Raw genomic sequence first — 24,736 nt, 5'->3', positions numbered from 1 at the left:
GAGGGCTTTTAATGTCATTTAAATAAGCCCTCCACATTAATGTGTTGTTTTGTACTCATCCTCGTTACTACGAGCAATTGTATCATTATCAAAACTACAGTGCTTATAAGCCCAGCATGGAAAAACATCTAGAAATGGAAGTGCTTATTTTCATAGTGCGGTGCTGAAAGTTGAACAATGAACAGGGAACAATGCCGCATCGACGGAAAAATAAAAGCAGAAGGCAAATGTTTACGTTTTCCGTGGTTCTGCGTGTCATCAGAACAATGCTCGAGATGACAATAACTTGGTGGCTTGAAAATAAGAGTGTGTGTGAAATGTGGAAGAGGGAAAACATTCAATAAAAGAAGGACTTGAGTCTCTGTGTAACAGTGACATCAGGCAATTTGCATTTTCCCTATTTGGTCATTGGAGCTTGAGTTATTCACAGGTAAATACAACCACTGCCCTGCACTGCATAGACGCTGAAGGCAACCATCATCCAAGGAAAGAAGGTATTCACTGCTCAAACAAGACCAGATGATGTCATTCGCTCATTTGCATATGAATAAAATTGCTGAACCGATCAAGAATAAATAGAGGCAGAGCTCAGCAGCAGGCCCCCTCTCGTTTCTCCCACTGGCTCACTCTTCCCCACAGTGCCTGAGCTGTAAGCCTGTGTGCGCACTATGGAGACAGAAGATCAGCTGTGCATGGGGAAGCATTGTGATCAGACCTATTTGGATGAGACAAGCCAGTAGTGCGAATGCATGTGGATCAGGTTTAACATTTGGTACCAAATCTGTTGCCAAATGCTTAAGAGCCAACTGTTTTCCCCTGATAATCCAAAAAGAGTAGCACTATTTGCTGCTTGTGGCTTTTAAGAAATAATTTCACCCAGGGAGGTGTCTTAAGAAATTTGCAAAATCTAGTGACAAGTGTGGGAAGTTGGCAGAGGTAATTGCATTTCATTATTATATTGTCCCCTAACTAAGCTACAACCATCTGACTCCAGCTGAGTTACTGCTATGCAGTTCATGCACTGAGACGTTTATTTTGAAATGCAATACACATCTATCATCTTTATCACTATTAGTTGGACTTTGACAAGCATAATGTAACACTGTTTTAAGCAAAGGCAGAGTTCTTTACAATAATTGACTCAATCCTCTGATCTAATAAAATATTTCATTATGTATTCTTTCATTGTTTAAACATCTAAGCTTTTTAATGGGAACTAGTTTCTTAAAACAATACAGTATATAAAGATAATTGTACGGCTTAATGTAATTTAAAGTCATTTGAATATTATGGTGAAGTCTTAAGGTGTGCATTTTACTTAAGACATTCAACTTTAATAGTCATGGAGCATTGATGGGTCATTGAACAAGGATTGCTCTACAAGTCCTCTTCAAGATCTTTTTTTTAAGTTAAGAAGTATCGCACTATGCGCTGTGCAACCCATACAAGATCACAACAATTTCTGAAGTATGATACAACGACTGGGTCATTCAGAAGATGTAAGGTTTGTCTACTGTATGTAGTCAAGATAAGAGGGTCTCAGCCACTTATGGGAAACCATCCCCATAACAATTTGCCGAAATGGCCAATTTTCTCGGCTGACTGAATATCAAAGGTTAATGATCTCTCTATCAACTATCTGCAAACGATCCACAAGATGCCACGGATGATAGTTTGCCCCTTTTTGTATGGTGGAAACAATACAACTGTAGAGTTCTGTGAAAAATATCACCACAGTCCAACATACAGTAGGCTATAGTTATTTAGCATATGTAAAGGAGCTAAGTTCTTCTATTCAACTCAAATCCAATGGAATACAATCGACAATTTTTATCTCAATGTTTCAGACAATGATTCATTGAAATGCGTTTTAAATTGTTTTATATGTGATTGCAATGTCGGTGTATAATTTTCTCAAGGAGACAGCTGGTCGTTAGTACTAAACATGCCAAACCCAACACTGCCAGCACACTGCATCATTTTCTTTGTTTATTGTGACATTTTGACACATGTCAGGGACATGATTGCTGTTCTGGAGGTGCACACGGATCCAGGGCATTACAGTGGGATTTGTCTGATGCAGGGATTTCTGTATTACCGTAGAATCAAATCTCTGATCAAGACCCACGAGGGCAGCTGATGAACAGACAATGACTATGACAATGACAATGACATGCAACCTTGTGTAAAAATCCCTATTAAAGTCTTTAAATAGGTAAATGTGCATATTAACACAATAAATACATTGCATGTATTTCTTTTGTTTTGTTTACACAATTCTTCTTTATAGGCTTTTTAAAGAAAGGAAGTTGCCATTTAGGATTTAAAATAGGGGATTCTCATTTCATTCTCTTTCTTTCTTTCAACAACACGAGTTAGAACATAGACTTTCAGAAAATGACATGGTTTTTGTGACATTTAATTAATATTAGCTATTCTTGCTTTGATATCAAGAGTCTTTGATGGCTTCTTTACAGTGACAAATACTGTTTTTACACTTTACGTCTGCACATTCTACACAAAGACATCCTGATTTATGAAAACAATATACAATATATACCAATAGAATATTTAAGAACAGAGAGGAAAGTAAGAGACATCATACCGAATTGTGATTGGCATCCATCTGTTATTATTGACGTTCTGGCCTGCAGCTGCATTCAAAACATGACTGCCACCACACCCAAGTTTAGCAGTAGGGTTTCCATCTTGAAGGAACAAATGAAGGAACTGTTCCCCAAAGTTCTGATGTTGAGCTGAAATGGTAAAAAAAAAGTGTGTTTAGTAATGCGTCTCTTTCTGTAGTAAGCTACAATTTTTTTTAACATTACTTCAGGCTTAACTTTCAAGATACTGAATACAAAAATAAGTCCCCTTGGTGAGTGTGAAATGAAAGACAAATGTTTCAAGATAATGGAGAAATGCTTAAAAAGAGAATAGGATTTGACATGAGCATAGTGATAAGTAATTATTTGTGGGTATAAGGTAAATCCCAATCCATCTGTCCAAACAGAGGCGCTATATACCAACATGTAGGAACAGAGAGAAACCTAGCTAGTAGAACCTGATAAATGTCAGTGTCTTGACCACAAGGCCATACTTGTTGTGCTCAATACCTGGAAAATTAAAGTCTGAGGAAGGATTCCTGCCTGCCATGAATGACATTGCACAGACGAAGGGTATGCCTTTGCTTAGACAGGAGTTTACCAAGAACATAGTTCACATCGTTTTGCACTCCACATAATATGCAAACAGGGAACAAATAGTACAAGGTTTCTCCCTCTAAGAATAATTCATGACACTAAACTGCCACAGGCATGATCAAATCTAAATGGTTTAAGGCTTGCATGGTCCAAATGGCATACAAATCTCTCTTAGCCAGGTGGAAAGTAACAGGACAACAAAAAAACACAATAGCCAGAGAGAAATGATCCTAAAGGGCTCGAAGAGCTCATTTGAAAGTGTCTGGAAAACCACCATCAGTTCTTACTCAGGTACAGAGGAATTTTCCACTGGAATCTTTTCACATACAAGGGCTTGTAGGAAATGGCTGAAGAGAGTCTGGAGAGAGGACTGATTTCAAACAAATCAAGACAAGAAGAGATCTCTGTTGCAGAGCCTGTTCTAGTAGAACCTGCAAGAAAGTAAACACCGGGCTCCTCTTGCCTCACAGCACCTGTGGAAACTGAAATGATGGGACCACAAAGCACACTTTGGACCTCAGTGTTAGACAGTCCTTGATGCGCCAACCAGGTCTTCTCAGAATCCATGCTATGAGAGGTTATCTCCATTGGGTTCCATTGAAACCAATGGTAGAGCCACTGCATTGCTGGATCTTATTCCCTCCGTATATATTCTATGACTGGAAAGAGTTGCTTGGAAAACAGATTTGTCTTTGCGGTCAGTCTCACTTCTCTCCATGCTCCAAACTGTCCTGGTTGCAGAACAGGAGAATGCCTGATGGCGAAAGGGCGAAAACAGTTTACAGCTAGTTCAGGTTGTGAGACTGGACGCCATTATTAGATATGCCGCTTCCCAGACTCCAGTACATTATATCACAATGGGAGTTTCTGCTGGGCTTGCACAGAGTCTCTTGCAAGTGAGACAGTGCAGTGGGGGAGCGACAGACAGCAGCCGCATTAATCCACCCACACAGGCTAAGATGGTCTTCAGAAGGGAGGTACGCACCCCTCCAGTTCTGCACCGCTGTCTAAGAAGACATGAGAAGAGTGCAGGGAGGCAACATAAGTATACAACTCTGAAAAGGAGACAGAGATAGAGCTTGCTTCTGTCAGTGAAGACATGGTTGCAGGGCAGAGGACAGAATACTACATTGTTAGAGAGACTCAAAATGTTTTAAAGACACATTTCACAGCTGGATTAGAGCGATTGACAGGGAACCAAAAATCCAGAGGGAGTTATCGAGTAGGAGCGACACTTGCATGGTTGACCCCTTAGATTTCACAATAACAATGATAATTGAGCCAGGACTCTGTAAGAGGAGTAGGCTAATGCAGCTCGCTGGACTAGGACTTGGACAGAGGTGTGTGGGCTGCAGAGACAGCTTTGTGTCTTCACGATGTGTGTGCCAACTCTCAAGAAGTAACGGCACGTGGTGGAGGATTTGAACACCACAGGAAAACAGCGCAAAAACTGTGCTTGTTGTTACAAGGCTGCATTGAAACTGATATGAAAGCTCTGAACAATTCCTCCAGGGTAAGAAGGGCATCCAGAAAATCCCCATCTTTGTCATAGGGCGGCTATGCTTAGTTTAATATGCTGCACTCTGATAATGCATTTTCTAAGCCGACTTGGAGGTCTTCCCTGTCATACAACTCAACAGGGATGCACTTAACAGTGCCATATTACTAACCGCTGTTGCCGAATGGACCACAGGAGAAATATCTTGTTCAGATAATCCACCGTTTCCTCACGCTTTTTATGTGGAAGGGAAATACTTCTTCTCCCTCACAAAAACGCAGCAGAAGGGACAAGAAGGGAGAGGCTGCGGATTGAAAATATATTTAAAAAAGGTTTTTGCCTGCAGAATTTAGTTAGTTTACATCCTGCTTGGAGAGACAAATCTCATTTAGTTATTTTACGTCTATAAAGGTTTACATGTGAAGTTCTCCAGGGATCAATTCCAGGTCCCCTGCTGATCAGTTGGATCATATTGCCAGCAAGCCATGTCATCCAGAGATACGTTTCTTACCATAGTTATCCTATTTACATTTAGTTGTTCATATTCCTGTCCCTTAAAGACATATACATGGATGTGTAGGCTGTCCCTGTCCGTTATCTTAGCACCACAAAGAACCCAAAAACCTTGATGTCATGTTTTCAACATTACCAAAACGGCTCTATAATAAAAACATTATGTAAGAAGGTTCTTGTCACATGTTCCAGTGTTCATCTCTTGTTGAATTATTTCAATTGGTCTACCTAAAAACACTCCAGCTTATTCAAAATGCTGAGCTGTTTTAACAAGAGAAAATGTTATCGCATCTTACCAGTCCTACAATCTCTACATTCGCTTCCTGTTCATTTTAGAACTGATTATAAAATGTAACCTTTTGCTGCAAAACCACGTGGCCTTGCTCCAAAGAACTTCGCTGAAATGCATGTCATTATAAGGACATCAGGACTGTAAGGTTATCTGGTAAAGGCCCCTGGTGTTTCCAAGGGTTACAAGAAGCTGACAAAGCTGCTTTTACTTTTTATGCTTCTTGCGGCTGGGATTCTCTTACAGAGCATAAAATATGCTCAAATTCAAAATCAGAATTCCCTTTTCCGATGCCTTAATTAGCCTGGTTTATGTAATTGTAGCTTAATTTATTGTATTTGTTCTCATACTATGTCTGAATGTATTTACACTATGTACTGTAATGCTCTTTTGAAAAGCAAAATAATATTAGAAACACCCTCTCAATATAATGCAGTCCAGTACAACATCATCAGTGACACAATGTCTGTGGCAGACCTGCGTAGGCAGAGGGGCAGAGTTCAGGAGAACAGATGGAGAGCATATATTTTAGTTTTCCTGTGCGAGGACCACAGTAAAGTTGCAACTGATGAGTAATAGCTGTGGATTGTTTTCACATATTTGTGCTTTGGTGTTTTAATATTCACCCTGTTGGTTACAGATGTAATTCCCTTTTTGCGTTCCTCTACTTCTTTGCATGTTTCTAAACAGTAATTTGTCAGATTTTTAATCCATGTATTTATCTGGAAACTGCTGTACCTTGTGATGGTCAGAGGAGGGGGCTACTGGAAATGTCTCATGTTCTTCTGTTGCAAGCAAATCTTTAGTTTGTGGCATGAAATGAGGACATGTAGCGAGTCCTGCTTATTTAAAGAAACACAGCATTATATCCCAACCTTGACTTCTTGGGCTCAAACTAACATTTTTGTCACAATCATTTTTGTTTGTGGTGTCTATGAGACATTTTTCAGATGCGAGGAGAGATTTTTCAGGAAAGCTTGAGAATGTAATGGAAATATGCATCAAACATTGTCTTATACGAAAAACATTTTATGGCTGTCAGGGACTGTGTCTGGCAGTGCATATATTTCTTGCGACTGAGAGAAGGCACAACTTGAAATCTAACTTGAGGTAACAAACAAGCAAAGAGGCGATGTTTAATACTTTCATTTGATGCTTATTTTCAGTAAAGAAGGATTATGACTCTCAAGCAGGCAGCGGGTTTCTCCAAGTTGTTTGTGATGCCGGTAGGAATAGAGCAGCAGAAAATGAAGTCGCCTTGAACGTTGGCTGCGACGGAAAAGTGCAAGTCTCAGGTTTTTTAACGGCTGTGTAACCACAATGGCCAAATAATATTTTTTTTGTCCTGTCTTTCAATATTGCATGCAAGTTCTCAAATGTACAGAATGTTAAACTAAACTGCAGGGAACTCTTTAACAGAGAAGGACAAAGTCAGATTATCTGGTACTAAACCAAAGCATGTTTGTGTGTATAAATGACATGAAAAACATAATTATGCATGGCATATAATCATCTATCATTATTAGTGCTCAACTACAGATTCAGTAGAGAATCCAGAGTTAATGAATGCAGCAGCAAAGAAAGACAACACAATCCACAGATGCAACTTCCTTCTGCACCAATGAGCCTTTGTCTTCTCCTCAAAGCACTTATTCCTGCTTTGCGCCATAACTCATTTGTTGACAAATATTATTTACTATAGATGTCAATGTTGCCCCATCTTTTATTTTTCTATTTTTCTTCTGTAAGGGTATTGTTCCCTGCTGTCCCCATGGCCCTGTTACTCTGCACCAAGCCTAACAGAGCGTTCGTCCTTTTGTCAGTGCCTGTCACCTGTTCTCTCTGTTGCTCTCTCTCTCTCTCCCCCCCACCTCCTCGTATTTCTCTTCTCGATCTGACAATTGAAGTCCAGGGGGAGACTTGCATGTTTGCTTCAGGGAGAGGTGTAAAAAGGGGAGCGGAGAATAAGGAGCAGGTCTGGCGAAGAGATTCTCTGCATCTCAATGCATGTCTTTTTGCTCTCTTCTGATTAACTTTGTCTGTTTGATCTCTAGAGTTTTCTTTTCAGTTCCTATCCTCTGATGTGAAAAAAGATGGTGCACTATGAGCCAGGAAGCATTACCAGATAAAAGGCACTGTGCCCTCTCTATATGCTTTCTGAACATTCATCTCTCCTGATGACAAGGCTCACAGTCTGCTTCCATGTGCTGCGGCAGTGACATATTGTTAATAAGGGTTATGGAGTAAATAATAGAGTAGATTTACTTGAAATTACCAACATAAAATTATGAATATGTTTTTCTTATTTACTTTAGTGTTAACATTCAATCTGAAGATGGCATCATGTTGTCGCAGCGGTAATTATTTTTCAAACTAATCTATAGAGTAAATCTGTGAAGACTTAGACAAGCAGTGACTTAAAATCACCGCGGCCAGATAACTGGTGGCAGCAGATATACGAGGCAACTAATATGACAGGCTGGAGGTGAAGTGATTTTTCTAGCTTGACATCAATCACTATCTAATTTACTTGACATGTATCACGTCTGATAACTACCTTCAGACATTTTCCCAATGTGAAGTTCCTCTAGCTAAATCCACTGAGACGCTCTTCATCCGAGTTACTTTTTCTTCCCATTTTAAGCTCCAATATAAACATTTCAGGAAAACATTATTACTAATTACTTTACATTTTTCTATATTCCAAATAAATATATATTAAATATTACAGAAATATATACTTAATGTCCTTGTCTCTATTCTTACAGATCTGAAATGGTGTTTGCTATCCATGTCCTCTGCTCATATAAGGATATTAAAAAGTACTAAGGGGAACAACTTGCATTTTTTGAAGTTTATAAATGTTAAGTCTCTTCAGTTCCCTACAGCTGTAATGTAATGTGCTGTTTTTTCCAAATACATCCCAAAACAAATATTAATTCAAGATTTAATAATCCAATTATTGAAATAAACAAAGCATTTTGATTTTGTTTTATGTTCCTGCAATTTAAAACGTGTGTTACCTAAAGCTGGACAAACAATTTGTGGACTGTGAAAACGAGATGTTTTTTTATTAACTTGGTAAGAGTGCTCTCGATCACTCGCAAAATGTTTTCTTAAGGACAAATAAGAAAACATTGCTGAATTCCAGAAATCAATGGATAGGAACAAAAATAAGAGAACATTTATATATTCTATAACCACTGAATTCAACAACAAATAATTAACAGACTAGTGCTAACAAACACACCCACACACATATACATAATGGGTCATATCAAAATGAAGAATGCTTGTTTCTTTTGATTTATATATAAAGACTCATCGAATTGGAAACATGTCTCATCACTTTAATTAGTATCAAACAGGATAATGTATATTTATCTTAAAATTGATAGCATCATTGCCTATGTGTCTTTAAGGATTAGTTGACTGACCTTTCAAGTGCACCAACCTTATATAAAGCACTAATTTAGAGCCCTATTAGGTACTGAGAGCTGGCTAATTAATAGCTCCTTAACTACAAAGATTTAAGTCTTTGGTGGAACAATTATGCACTCAGCAGCCATCATGGGAGGCCAATGTCAGCGCAGAGAGAGAACAGTCAAGCTCCTATTACTCTAAGGAATGCAAGACTGTTTTAGAGTAAAAGTACTAAAAGTTTTTATTTTTGCACACTATAGCGTACACTGTTACATCTAGAAAGAATAGTTCTTGTATGTTAAAAATGCAGATGGTACTAGCATCAATTGTTAAAATATTATATTTAATGAATTACAACTTCATAATTGCACAAATTGTCACATGCTTGGGGTTTTTGAAGGGAGATGAACCTTTTGGTATATTGTAATGTTTAATAAGTCTTTATATGTAAATGAGAGGACATAAACCTGAAGACCATGTCATAGAAAAGGGTGATTTAGGTTACACCAGCAAGATGAATGTTGTGATGTCTGTGCCCGGTTTTTGCGGAATAAATCACCTGTGATAACCACACAATGCAGTTATTGTTTTTACAGTTCTGTTGGACTTGCACCTGAATTGCTGTGGCGTCACATGGGGGCAACGATAGCCTCACAAGATCAAGGTGGCTGCAGTTTTTGGAGCAGGGAGCTGCGATTGCGTTCCACCGAGACACAGTTAGATGTTTTTTGGAGTAATTTCAGAGGACCCGTAGCTCCAGGCATTCATGTAGTGGCTTCACCCCTATAAGCTGGCTGGTACTTAATACATACAATGAACAGATGTATAATACACACAAAGCTGGATAAATGGAACAAAGTTCTCATGGCTCAGCTTTCTGGAAAAAAAAACCCTACCCACTCCCGTTCTCCCAAAACAATGCTCTATTGTTAAGAGGGTCTACTCAGTGGCTGTCAGGCCTACCTATCCAAATCTCCTTGAGTAACAAAAGAGTGTGTGTGTGCGTGCGTGCGTGTGCGTGTGTGTGTGCGTGTGCAGGTGTGGGAACAAAAGAGCTGGCAGAAGGTAGATGTACAATGTAGAGCTCACGGTTGATGCAAAGGGTCAGCTCAATCCTTTCTCCCCATGTGATCGTCCAGCTCTTGCCTTCTTATGAAGATCCCTTTGTTTGCTTTAAGGTTATTGCTCAGATAATCAGCAGCGAAGACAGACAGCTGTCCACCAGAGGTAACGCTCTCTGTTGTCCCTCACCAGAGCACGATGCACTTCCCATCTCTTCTATTCGTTTCTTACATTCGGTTGTGGTTGAAAACGTGAGTTATGAATGTCTTTAACTCAATAAAGTGATCAAGGTGTATCTTCAGAAAAACTAGTCAACTCATCCAAAAAAAAAACTGTCTCCGTGCTTCCTTGCATTTCTTCTGTAGCCTTGGAAACACAGTACTCATCTTTGTGTCCCACAATTCCCTTCAACAGCAATAGATGACTCACAGTGCTGATGTGCCCAGGTGACTTCTTTCTATCAGTCCAGTGATTTTTTATATCAGAATTTGGGATTGATGCATGTTTAATGAAAAGAATATGAAGAAACAGCACATGCAGTTTTTACTCAGCCCTTGTGTAATCATCCTCTGCATTATGAACATATTCTTGAACTTGGATTAATTCAGTGTTTAGTTTTTCAAGTCTTTTCTATGGCACCATAACTGTTGCCATCATGCCTGCTAGCACTCAGAAACAGCATCACACTTTCAATATAATCAGAGGCTGATGAACAAAAGCACAGGCTCGTGTGTCATTTCTGAATTATTATTGATCCAAAAACAGAAGTCGTTGAGTGTAATAATAAAAGGGATACCAAGCATGGCGGTAACAACAGGGGACATTTTTTAGTCAAGAAAATGTCCCTTAGTCATAACATGTCAAGATAACATTACGCAGTGTAGACTGGCCCTTCTCTTTTTTGAGGGGCTTACATTACTACAAAATAAGATTTGATTTCTGTGAGTGAATTATACTGTAGCTGCAGTGTGTTGAATGGACATTTTGAAGACATTTATCCACAGATAACATTAAATATAATAGCCTTTTTATTTTCTTGCCAAGAGTTAGATGAGAACATTGACACTTCTTTCGTGTCTGCACAGTAGATATGAAGCTACAGCCAGCAGCAGATTAGCTTAGCTTAGCATAAAGACTGGAAACGGGTGCAGTGATTTTCTTCTCGTGTGGTTGTCAGGCCACTGCGCCTGGCCAAGAAATAGCACGTAAGCCCGAGACAACCACAATCTGTTGTCTTCATACTTTGTTTTTTGTGTGCAGATTGAACAAATGAAATATACAATGTTAGTAAGTGTAATCTCGTGTAGTTCCAAAAATATTGATATTTGATAAATGCAAATGTGATGCGTCCTGTCACTGCATATGTTCACACATGTCTTCCATGATGACTTGTAGTGGCTGGTATTGGATCACAGAGCATTCCCAATTGGTCAATATTCACACTAATACTTGGCCTTATTAAAGGTACAAAACACATTTTCTATTTTCAATAAGTAGCATGAACCTGATATTGTAAGGTAAGACTTGCCTAATAAATTATTTGTACATGTATTTACTGCAGAGAGGATTTAGATTAGTCTAGTTAGTAGTAGTTGTAAACTTTAAGAAACCTAATTTATATCTGTGTGGCAGATACAGATCAAAAGAGACATTTATCCCTCATACAACGACACAGCAGCAACATTTCAGCCAGTAAAAACATCATTATTTATAGCACTACGAGATGATGGTTTTCATTGTAGGCTATAAAGATAATCCTTGTGCACTCACAAGGACACTATCATCTACTTGTTTTCACAGTGGAGCAGTGCTTTTAAATGTTTGCAAGAAAATGAGACTGTACTCACTGTAGAGGATGGTGCCTTGTGCAGATCTTGTTTTCACTGTCAAATATAGAATAACGGGGGTGTCCTTGACCGTAACAGGCACATTATTACTGGCACCAGAAGGCTGGAGAAGGGAAGAAAGGGGCTCCAGCTCCAAATAAGATGTGCCATCGAATGAGGGGATATATACTATGGTATCTAGAAAGAAACAATGAAACACAAATTGAAGAAATGCATTTGAATGGATTAAGAAAAGAGAGTAGAATCCTAATGTTCCTTAAAAAACACATTTGTAATTGAAAATATAACACAATTACGCTTGTGTGACATATCTAGTAAAAGCAATGCCCTACAGTGTTTGTGTTCGTCAACAGAACAGCAAGAATTGGCTGGTGTGTGCTTTGGCAGCACTGATAGCTTGCCGGCGAGCCGAGTCAGCAGGGCCCAGTCAGTTATTTCCCACTGGATGAAAAAGAGGTATGACTTTAAGGAGAGGTGGAGGAAGTACCCGCTCAGGTCATCAACTCCACAAGCCAGTGATGATCTGCTGGCTTTTACACAAAGGACACTGTACACCTGGTGGATAGCTTGCTGTTCAAGTGCATGACTGTCGATTCAAAATAGGCCACCGCGGCCTCAGCTCAGGGGATTCTACCTTCATAGTCCGGCTCTGAAGGAAAACTGCAGTTTATCCTCAGCTGAGGAACTCATAATATACAGGATGTACTGGGTTCCAACACTATCTATTGTTAGAGAAAAATGAATATCCTCTCATTACTCATGTTCACTCTTTTTAGTGCATTGATGTTGGATGAAATGGATTTTAAAAGCAGACCTGTGAATGAGTTATAGCATTTAAAAACGGCCGTCAGTGAATGACTGACGGCATAAAAACATTTGATAAAGATGTAACATACATTTAGCAGTGGTCTTAAAGTGGGATGTTTCCATTAATGGCTATACATTGGCAATAGTAAACACTGTCATATTAAGTAACGTCAAGTTTAAGAAAAAACTATTTTTAAAAAGGGTTTTTATCCGATGTATTGTAACCTACCGTTAGATAGTCAACGAAGAGAGAGCTATGTGGATGCTGCTCTTTTGTGTAATTTACTGTTGCACTGCTTGATCTGTGAGTCAGATACTACTGGTGGACAGTAGTGCAATGGGTGACATATCAGTCACTCATGTCAACAGCTTATCCTGAAAATGGCCTTAACTAGGCTAGAAAAAAGGAAACAAGTCAATAGTATGTATAAATATCAGCACGGTTTGACAGTACGGGCTGCTCAGTGGCCTGGGGGCCAGCAAGATGCAGACTTGGTCCAGTTTAATGATCAGTCACTAGACCAACACCAGAGAAGAGATTTTAGTTGTTCCTTTTGCCAAGTGGTCATAATCCTGCTAACTTCGCCTGTGTGCTCCGACACTTTCCGACTCTTGCTCTTTTCCCAGCCAATCGGAATGGATGACTCTTCAATGTTGCAGAAAGAGTTAAGTGGAGCGGACATGAAAGCCGATACTTCAAATTACAAAGAGAAAATAAAAACGGTGTTTCTTTTGTTGTATAAGGAGCGGCTTCCATGGGCTGAAAACAATGAATCAATCCTGTAATGTTTGTTGGCAATTTCTGAGTAAGGCAGATTGAGTTGGCTCATTTTTAAAAGGCACCAGCAATTACATCAAACACGCACTGGATGTCCACAAAAAGAGCTGGCAGCACCTAAGCAGTGTGTTGGCAAAGCAGGAAACCAACAACCCCTAATCAGGTCCCATTAGTGTCAAACACAAAAACAGAAAATGTTCACCATTTTTATCCTCACTACATTTACAGGAATCTTTCTGGTCCTGATGTATGAACACATGGCAAAGGGCCAATTCTGATTTCATTTTTGTAGACATGACACAACAAATTGACTTACTGTCAATTAAGTACCTTTAAGTCATTTTGCTGTTGCATACAAGCATGAATAGAAGTGTATGTATATATATTTTTTAAGTTAAGTTGAGTTATCACTTGAGGTAGATTAGATTTGAGAGGGTTATGGCAAAAAATCTATAATAATTTTGACAAAGCCAGGTTTTTAAATAGTTTACACCAAAATATAATGGCACTTTAAATGGTTAAGTAAAAGTTGCTGAAAAGACATAAATGGGACAAAACTGTGCTCCGAACTTTCATTTTATTATTCCTCTGGCCAACATCACAGCTTCAAATATACGAGAAGTAAGGACATGAGGTAATGAGCCGTAAAAGGAGGTCATGATCAATACAGACCAAGACTGAATAATTTCCTGCTTCACTGGTTTCCTCTTTTTTTGCCAACTTCCATACCTTGCAGCCATTTACTTCGTAACTAATTTTTTTGTGATCACTTAGCTTTCAATTGAATGCTTACATACTTGACAGAATGTCTTTGGCAAGGTCTACGACCCACTGTGTCTTCTTGGGAGGGACAATTTATCATCGCTTAAAACTCTGACATGCTCCGATGAACTGGCTTTATCTTGACAAAACCTGTCTTACGGTTGGCTACTTGATATCAAATACTCACTCAACTACCAGGCACTGGCCTGGATTAAGGAGCGCCTCACCAGAGGTGCAGCTCCAGGGTCCAAACGTAAGAGAGCGGGATTCACAGTTTACACAAGTCAAACTTCTTATTTACAGGCCACACATTAAATGCCAACTAAATCTGACTGAGAAGTCAATCTGAACGTTGCTTTGGGTTGACAGTCTTCATGTGCTTAAAGAGAAGAAAAGAATAACTATATCGTTGCAGCTGATTTGGTGATATAGATGTGTGCAGACACAGTAGCACTGTCTGAGAAAGGCATTTGAATCTGTCCCAGCAATATATTTGACATTATGACAACTGACATTTTAGTTACAAAGGGGAGGTAAAAGCTTTGCTGTGCATGACAATGTCCCATTAGCAGTCTTAATCCAGCACTGACAAGTAAATACAGCAACATCAGGCAGCTAATAACCCACTGTAGGCTACCTACTTACCACTACTACAGCCAGAGACTAGCTGCTCAACATAATGGAGCATTTAGCAGCTAAAGAGCCAAATATTTCCCTCAGGAGTCGGTAGAGACCAAAAACAGAGCTAATAAAAAGTTAATATTGGATTTATATTCCCCAATTAAAGTCAAATTCAAATAAATTTAAAAAGAGACAATATGTCAGTATGTTGACTTGTTGCTAAACAACAACAGAACAAAGAAATATCAAAATGAAATGTACTCTTGACCCCAATAATTATTTATATAATATTTTACGATGATTATTTCTGTTGCATTAAGGAGTGTTTACATATAAGTGTATACATTCATTATATATCGTGTACATACATCAGTAGCAGATTAGAACTTCTTGAACAATAATATAAGGGGCTGCAGAGACTCATGTGCATCCTGATATTTATCTTAGATATACCCTGTTTGACATGTCAGCATTTCATCTGAGACACAAACAAGTCCACATCATTAGACACTGGGTAGGATGATGCATCTATAATTAACTGGGAGCGGGGGCTTTATTCTTCTCCTACGTCTATTCTTAATTCAATAAGATGTGAGGACGAGGTTGTCACCCAGCAAAGTTGCTGTAGCAATACACATTCACAGACTTTGTCAGCATGTAAACAGCCTCTGGACTCCCGTCTGCCTGCTATCAGAACTAGTGTTGCAAAGCACATCGCTGGATGAGTGTTCGTATGAGATTGCACTCTGTTAACCAGAGAGACTGCTTTTGAGGACAAATTTCTCGAACTCAGCAGAAATTACTCTAAAAGGCCACTGCTGGTATTTAAAGGAAAAGTTTATGAGTGTGACAAGTTGAGGAATAAGCAGGAACTTACTTTATGGTCATGGAAGGAAAAGGCTGACGGTAAATCCCATAACTTTTTTTTAAAATAGATTTTTTTAATGATTTATTGAAAAATATAATTACAAAATTGTGAGAATGAAGAATATCTATTAATTTCACAGGTATGGTGGTTGGAATTTACTGTATGTATTGCACTAGTATTATTATTATTTATTGGTATATTGTATTAGTATGCAGAACATCACATAGTCGGGTTATAATGCATGTTTGGATTATCAGGGCTAATTTCCAGTTAGTAAGGTTAGCCCTAAACTTGCGCACACAGGCAATATGTCATGTGATGATATTTTGTAGCACACTAGTAATTACCCTTCTCTGAACCTGAAAGGTACAACGGTGAGAAAAAAATGAATGAATAAATTAGTGAATTAATCAATGAATAATTAATTTCCCTTAATCTACACTAGTTTTTTAGAAGTTGGTCAAAGCCTCTTTAATAATTGGCTTAGCAAAGCAGCATCTCTGTCATGTAAGGAGCACGGAGCGCTCTCCCACAGGAAAAACAAATGAGTGAATTCCTAAAAATAGCATAATCTTTTGTTACAGTGCCTGGAGAGACAAATAACATTTTAGTAGATTACTTAAACACCTGTAAATGAGCATTAGTAAACCTATGGCAGAGGTGTCAAATAAGGCTGTCAGATACACCCAAGCCATGTTAATGACTTTTAACGTTTCCTTTGAGCGGCATTCCGTCAGATTACCATGCTTTCTGTAAATACGAGATTATGCCATCAATTTAAATTACCTTCAGGGGTTGTGAAGGAGAAGATCAATTCAGTTTTCATTGTTGAAACTCTCTAAAACGCTAATTAGAATTTCCAATAATGAACGGGGCTTTTTTTTGGAACGTAACCTGTAAATCCACAAAAAGTGATATGCTCCTTGTCCTTGAAAGAAACAATTTGTTACTAGTGTAGGAAGAAGTTAGCTCGATATGCTAACAATTGCAGATTAGATTTGAACAGATACATTTAGTTTAATCCATTCCTTACACTTTTGCTCTTGTGTTTCTTGTTTTGGAAAGGCCAAAAAAAGACACCACGCTCTGTCATGAATGCTCAACTACGATTGGTCAACCACTGCTCGGGGGAGGGGCTTAGCAAACTGTCAATTTGAGATCATTTCCGTCACGCATGTATATATATCCTCCTACATAGCGAGACGTGTAAAATGAATACATATTCATGATTTAACATATAATTAGATAAACATATTTAATTTACAGTATATTAGTAGTAAAACAAAAGATGTGAGCGGCATGGCTTGCCTTATCAATCACACAAACAGTTCATTTACAACTCAAGCGTTCCTGCTGCTGTCACCGACACAGAATGACCACAACAGCAAAATACAGGATGCTGTTTTCTACGCTGTCAGAGCATATCATGCATGGCAAGAAAGGTAGAAAGGGACGTCAGTAACTACATCATAAGTGCACTGAGAACAAATATGCAAAGAAGAAACTCCTTAGTATGTATGTCTCGTAGTGCTGTCTCCTTAGTTTGGAAGCGATTGGTACAAAATATATATTTTTGGTGAGTACTGAGGGGTGAGGTCCATTCTACAAGAATATCTAAGGCTTGCAAACATCACACAGCTGAATGTTGAGCAAGTGCTGCAAGGTCGTGTCCTCATTCTCAATGAGCGTTGGAGGTGAACATGGACACACGGCGATGGTTCAAGCTGCTTATATGGATCTTTCATTTCATTAATCATATCCTGAATAATTCACATCGCTCAAAAATCCTAATACAGCTCACTCTATTCCGCCTCATAGTGAAACCTATTAGCCAAAGAGGCTCAGCATATATTAAGCAACATAATTTGTTGGCTGGCTCTTCATGATACCACTATGGAGGTCACAGTGCAGTAGGTTTTTAAGCTTTTTCCTGCTCGTGTGTTATATATTTATATCACGTATACAAACTGTGAAACACCGTCAGCTATAAACAAAAAAAACGTCAAAACCAACCTTTCTCACAAAAAGTTCCAGTAAAATGAAGCGGGCAGTGGCAGGAAGGCAGGTCTCCACCAGGCCGCTGCAGACGATGACATGTTCCTCCGTTGTGGCAAAGACCGTCATGGCAAACCTCAGGTTCATGCAGAGGATGCTGTGGTGTTTGTGTGGCAGCTGCCATTGTAGTTGTTGTTGTGGTCACTGTCTCAGGGGTGGTTGATTGATTGTTCAAACTTGTTGAGGAGGCTTCTGTGGCAGACGGAGGAAATCTGTAACATTGGACACAAGTTGTTGTACTTTAAGTGGGCAAAAATCCAATTCAACATTACAAATATTTGCTTTTAAGGCTAAAGATATGAACTCCAGTGGAGCTACTATTAAATGAGAGGTAAATGTAAAGTGCAGTCATTTACCAAGTAGATAGATTTTTGACTACAATCCCAGGCAGAGAGGTCAACTTAAGTGTTATTTATTACAATAAGTGGTCAGATTTCCCTCATTGCGTCAGATAAAGCAACACGTCACTACTGTTGCTTGTGTTATACTTAATTATCAAAATATTAACAACCAAGTGTCTTAATGTGTCCGGGTGTTTTTTCTTGAGTGAGCCCAGGAAAAAAACATGATGAAGCCATTGTATTGGTTTTTTTTTTACTTTACCTGCATCGGTCTATGTTGCTGCCGCTGATGGCATCAGATGCGTAAAAGCTCTTCACTGTATTGATTTCAATTATTTCAATGCAGCCAGTATAGTTGTGGAAAGGTTTTGCTCTCTAAGGGAAAACAACAACATTTTATTTAGACAATTGATGGTTTTTAAGCAGCATTTTCCCATCTTTTTTAAATTATGATGCCATTTTAGCGATACCTGTATATTACATGTATGTAACTTTCATGTAACTTTTAATCATGCATGTCTTTAAGAAGCTTATGATTTAAGTAGGTAGTTGAGAAAGCACAGTACTTACCTGATTGTATAGAGAGCGTTGTGGCAGACCGCCTGTGAAGACGTGGTTTGTTCTTTGTATGATGTGTCCCAACCAGTAATTACTTGCTGTACTTTTGATTTTCTCATGACCAGATGGAGTTAGCTCTGCCTCACAGGGCGTCAGGTGCTGTCTATAATGGAGTATGAATATGTCATGTCAAACGTACAGCAAGCACAGGAACACTAATTGTTGTATTAACTTAAATGCTTTTATATTGTAATTTAGTGCGAAGAGAAGAAGTGAGTTGTACAGTACAAGGGGTCTTTCAGTTTTCATTTCATCATGTCTCTGTTCTCCATCTTTAGAAACTTTTACAATATCACAACAAATATTGGATTTTTGCTGATATGCCGATATTTTCCAACTTATTTTGTCTGATTGCCGATGCTAATACCGATATACGAACATAATGGTTTCACCTATTTGCAGAAAACATCAAGTCTCTCCTGTTGTGTCATTAACATATTAGTATGCCTGCTGTTATCATGATGGCCCAATGGCATAAAATCCAAGAAACTCCAAGTTAGGTTACATGTAAAATATGCCATATTTATTTTTATCTAACCCACGTTCAAACAAAATGCATTACATTTTAACAGGCTTGGATCACACTTACACTAAAAAAAAACAACACACAGCAGACACATTTGTTTTAGCACCCACTTCACGTATGCATATATTATATTTTATTATATTGTCATATCAGAGGAAATGTTCATTTCTGACAGATATTTCATTTTAAAGCCTTTATCTGCCAATTCTAATTATGTGCCGATATCGTGCATCCCTGAAATAAATCCCCAAAAATGACCATGTACTTAGTTAAAAAGTTAAAAGGGAAGGAACTTGCGGGCTTTGATAAGGAAATAATTGATCCCCTTTCTCAAAAATCAAGATTAAGACATTTTGACATTATTACATATAAAAAAAGAAGCATTTACAAACTTTTGGAAGAGGACAAATGCCTCTGAGATGAACTGCTGCAACTTCCTCTTCCAGATAACATGGATTTTAAAGATCCTATTACATAGTAGTGGTTTAAGTGAAATACCGAATGCTTCAATTTAAAAACTGTGATAATTGTGTGTAATTGTTTGGTTTACTCTGTTGATGCATACATTGATCACTAACCTCTATTTTGTTTTCTCTAGGTATCTTAAGCGCATTCACACAACTATTTTGGACCCACCCCACAGCCATTCATAGATTTCAAAAACCAATTCTCCACTTTGGAAACAACAGGGGAGAGCAGATAATTACCTAAGTGCAGATTCTGGACTAACCATCTGCAGCTTGAGGGTACTCAGGCCTCGGATGCACAGCCTCCTCTCTAGTGTCTCCTGATACCCCTTGTTCCCGAGTGGAAGTTAGGAGGCCCACCAAGCAATCTAGTCTGATTTGTTAAGCCTGTACTTTGCAGGCTGTTGCATATGCCGGCTAAACACTTGGGGCATAACTCCGAGATGCATAAGTCCTTCCTCTAGAGCCAGTGTGGAGAAGCGGTTAATTTAGAAGCAGTCTGCCAGAGCGGCCTGGCCAGCAGCCAGAGGGCACTGTGTTCACTGTCCTTGAGAAGTCAGCCCCACCGGGTTTCTATTTAACATATTGAAAAGCGACTTTGACGGGAAGATATATTAAAAGTCTATAATGAGTTAGGCAGTGACGTTGAGGATGGCCCTGGTGTTGTAGCTCTGGGTCAAATCAGACAAAGATGGACGTACTCGGCCATCAGACAATTACAAAGAATTTGCTTTGTGACACCAGGAACCATTTTTCCGTACTCCCAACCCTCTAGTTATGACAGCTCTCTTTCTTGCAAAGTCTCCAAGGGGTTGGAACAGAACATTATGATTGATTCATACTGCTGTTGTATTTTTATTGCAGGAAAAAAAAATCAGGGGTGGGGTGGGGTGGATGCATCCCCTTTTAAACCTGATAGTCCTTTCCAGCGCATTAGTGTATTTAGGGCAGTGCAGCTTTCTGCCAAGAAACATGAGGCAACCTTCCCACTCAGCTTTGTTTCCACAGGAGATAATTTGCTCACCTTTGGTACGACATGCTCATAATCACCTCCAGTAACTCATTACCTTTTATCTGTCTTCATTTCTCATAAAATAGAGTCTCCAGAAAGCCCTAATACTTTTATTTCACAGTGTTTTAGAGCAGTCTACAAAACAGTGTGCTATAAATAATTATCTTTTTGTTCAAACAAAACTTCCGCTAAAACATTTGATTAAAAAGGCCTCTTTGAAACATTGAAAGAATTCTCTGCACTCACTCCCCAAATGCAAAGTAAACTGATGAGTTGAACATTGACCACTTTGCTTCAGCTTCCAGCTCATACATAATAAACTTTGTGTCTTGAAACTGAACCACAATCTTCCTCATGTCAGAATATAATGGAGAGGGCTGGCAGCAAAATTGCGCATGGGCTTAGGAACAATATAACTAAAGGGGGCCACAGCCTCACTTTAAATCATTTAAACATTGATTTTGTGTTCGGCTCTTGCTTGTTAATCTTTTCGTAATGAAAAACTGCAAATGAAGACTTTAGAACAGCCAATAAAACATGGTCAGTGATCGCTAATGCATTTTAATAGGCACATTCTGACGTTTGCTTTAGTACTTTAAAATGTAAGCCCCTTTGCTCATTTGTAATAACATCTAAATTCTTAGTCTGGTGATTCCTGCCAATTATATATCTTCCTCTGGTATTAGTTACAGCCCGTCTCTGTAAAGAAAAGTCTGCCACACTTGAAATGAGTGGATAACCAGGGATCAAGTTAATACCACCTGAGGTGCTAACGCTATTTGAACACAATTTGTATATTACTAAGATCTTTTGTAAGTAGCTTATCATGAATGTGCCTCTTTCTCAATAGTACATTCTCATCTGAAACGGATATATAACACACTGATGTCTGCTGTAAAAGCCGTATGAATTAATTACTGATTTTCTTCTGATATAACAAGTTTCTTTTTTTTCTCATATTGCAGCAGCGTGGCCTTTTCTAGATACTGAATATGAATTGACCACAGCACAGATCTGAACATTCACACCTTTGCATTCAAAAGGTTAATTGAATATAACGGGAAGAACATACCTGATGTTAACAATGTGAACCTTGCCATCATCGACATGAATTAATGTACTGATCCGTGTAACCTCTTCCTCTTGGTTACAGCAAAAGGCATACTGAAAGGGAGAGCATAAAGAGTTGTTTTCTCAGGTCACTGCTCTATAAACAGCACCATAGCTGTCTTTCATGGGCAAACATGGGGAACATTGAAGTAGTGACTACCAAAAACTGGCAAATAATTATGCATAATAACTACAAAACTTGAAATGGAAAACAATTGTTTGAAGAAATGCAAGTGTTAGAGACACTCTACCATTAGACAACAAACTTATAGTTTCTTAAAAATAATGGTATTGGGAGTATTACCTAGCGTTATTGTTAGTTAGTGTAATGTTTTGGTACAGGGGAAGTGGGGACATTGTTTGTCCTTGTCATTTGTACTGACAAAGAAAAACTAACATACATTATTTACATAACTAACTTGTGTTTGTACCTGCAAGATTCCATCCTCGATGAAGAGTTTCATGAAAAAGAAATCCCCGTTATCCGGTCCATGGTCCACATAAAGTATAGTTCCCTCAGCCACTTCAGTCTGAAATCTCACAGTGATGTTGTTGAGTGTGCTGAGGTCAATACCCTCAAACTCCAGGTATGAATTCCCAAAGTAGTGAACGTAGCTTGAATCTGGGAAATGAAAAAAAAAAAAATAGAAAGCTGAAATTGGGGAGGGTAAACAAAAGCAAGTCATACTGCAGTTTATGCATCTTCAGTGTCAATTCTGCTGAGATTCTCTATTGATCCTTGAAATAAGAATTCAGCTTTTCACTCTATTCCTCCACAGGGAGGTCAGTGCAGAGGCTGAGAGACAGAACAGCAACCTCCAGATTATTAAAGATTCAGGCTAAGGACTAAGGACACCTCAGCAGGGCAGACGCTTGTTGCCACTGAGGCTTAAATATGGACTTTCTGGTTGCTAACACTCTGCAGTTGCTAACACTACTGTATGTTGCTGCATAACATGTACATGTAACCTGCATCCATTAAATAATCTTGGCAACATGGACGGAATACATCTTAAAGATACTAAGGCACTATGCAGGTGATTTAGTGTGGGAAGGTAAAGTGTGGATAATTATAATTTTTGATAACAGAAAAAAAAAAAAAGGCTTTAAGGGCTCTTGGTAGCATCAACGTTTTTTTTTTTCTTTGCAGGCGTACTGTAAATAGTCCTATTTGCCAAAAAGCTGTGAAGCATGCAAATGGCACTATATTAGGCGAGAGATGAGTCTTGGCTGAAATGAACATATTCATACAAGTTTATTACATGCCTCATTTTATAGTGGAATAACTTGGCTTATATCATCCATGAGAATGGGCAATTATGGGATAGTTCAGTAAAAGTTGCACTGCCCGCAAGCTTATTGAGGGTAGTGACTCAGACAAACTTAAAAGACTGACTACGACTGCAATTGTAGGCGAGCATTAGGTATTGCTCATGCTCAATGTATTTCTCATTTAAAGGAAGTAGTGCAATTTGTTGAAGAAAAGTCAAATCGGAGAGCCTGTTAAAAAAGAAAAGCATTCCTGGTTGCACCTGTCTCATGCTCTGTCTGTTCTTATCTGAAGAAAAAAAAATCATTACACGAGAGAAATCAGCAAAGCTCCTTTAAAGTTGTTGCCGTGATTAATCGGGCAGCTGCAAGTGAGACCTTTATCAATATTTGTTACGCATCGAGTCCTAATAGGCTAGACCCTCTTTGATCTGACAGTGGGCCCCCCAGGGCATTTGGCAAACAAGCTAACCTAAATACCCCCATTTTCTCTGGAGAGCAATATGACCAATACCCCTGAGGAAAATCCCGTGACATGAAAAAAAGTGAGAATTATTAGGAGCAGACCTACTGTGATTTATGAATTAATGAGGATAAATGCACGCAGCAACAATGCTGTGCTGTCTTCAGCTTCACTCCTGACAATGGGGTTTGCCAATGCTGATGATGGAAAATTACCCCTCAGAGACAAAGCTATTCATTAATTTTAAAGCCTTGTTTAGCCTGATGCGGTCTTTGATGCAGTCTGAGGCTGCTGCCAGGAGGCAATAGTATACCTCATTAGCAGTTAGCTTCAGTCGATCCTTCAATGGTCTCCTGTTTTTACCGCTACCTTACATTCTCACACCAGTCCAAGTCTCAAGTAACTAGTCGGGCTAAATCTAAATTGTAAATGTGTATTCAGTTTATACTGTATCCCACTTTCAATATCTTGTTTTGAGCAGTATCAGTATTTTCTTTACTGCTATTATAATAGGAAAAAAAGGCTAATATAATGCTGACCTAGGAGTTTATCAGTACTTTACTCAGTTCAAAAGCTTTTGTAGTTTCAATAGGAAAAGAAAAGACGTCTCACTGGGAATATTCCTTCATATAAATCTTTCAGATCAGATTTAATTAGGGCCAGTCTTAATACCCATAAAAGAGGTGAGAAAATCGATAAGAGTCCTATTAAATGTAACTTGGAAAGGTGGAGCACAATGTTGCAGCACAGACAGTATGCAGAAGTCAGACAGGTTAAAGCACAGGATATTCCCCTAGAAAAATATATTTGGAGAAATATGAATTTAAGCTCAATTAGTAGAAGGGTAGACTTTGGGCGGCCAGATTTAATTGCTATAGTGTTAATGTCCCATTTATTTTAGGAAAGGCAGGACGTAAATCCGGTTTCATCCCTGATTTATTGGGCAAGGTAATAGACTGACTGATTGAACTTGTCACAGGACCGAGATAAAATACTGCTGAGGACCATTCTTGGACCCTTGCAATTTCAGAGCCCTGAGGGAAGGCAAAAGGTCATTCTGCACTGTACCTACAAAACTGGCAGAAAATGTCTTATATTCAAGATATGTGATGTAAGATGATTTAGTTTAACATTATTATACTGCTGACATACACAGAGGAATACAGGTCCTAAATAGAATATGGCTTTTATGGAAAAACCTATC

The 24,736-nt window shown here is 38.7% G+C and overlaps 1 protein-coding gene across 1 annotated transcript in view; it reads right to left on the bottom strand.

Moving 5' to 3' along the window:
- eys (eyes shut homolog) overlaps nt 1-24,736 on the bottom strand; it is a 150,420-nt gene that overhangs the window by 35,375 nt on the left and 90,309 nt on the right. Inside the window, 7 exon segments of the mRNA XM_029449390.1 lie at nt 2,606-2,756; nt 11,836-12,012; nt 17,685-17,938; nt 18,330-18,442; nt 18,638-18,788; nt 21,763-21,854; nt 22,232-22,422. Of these exon segments, the coding sequence (XP_029305250.1) occupies nt 2,606-2,756; nt 11,836-12,012; nt 17,685-17,938; nt 18,330-18,442; nt 18,638-18,788; nt 21,763-21,854; nt 22,232-22,422 (1,129 nt within the window).

This window comes from Cottoperca gobio, chromosome 15 (assembly GCF_900634415.1).
Source record: "Cottoperca gobio chromosome 15, fCotGob3.1, whole genome shotgun sequence".
NCBI classification, from domain to species: Eukaryota; Metazoa; Chordata; class Actinopteri; order Perciformes; family Bovichtidae; genus Cottoperca; species Cottoperca gobio.
The sequence above is the reverse complement of the archived record's forward strand: the minus strand, read 5'-3'. Positions and strand labels throughout refer to the sequence as shown.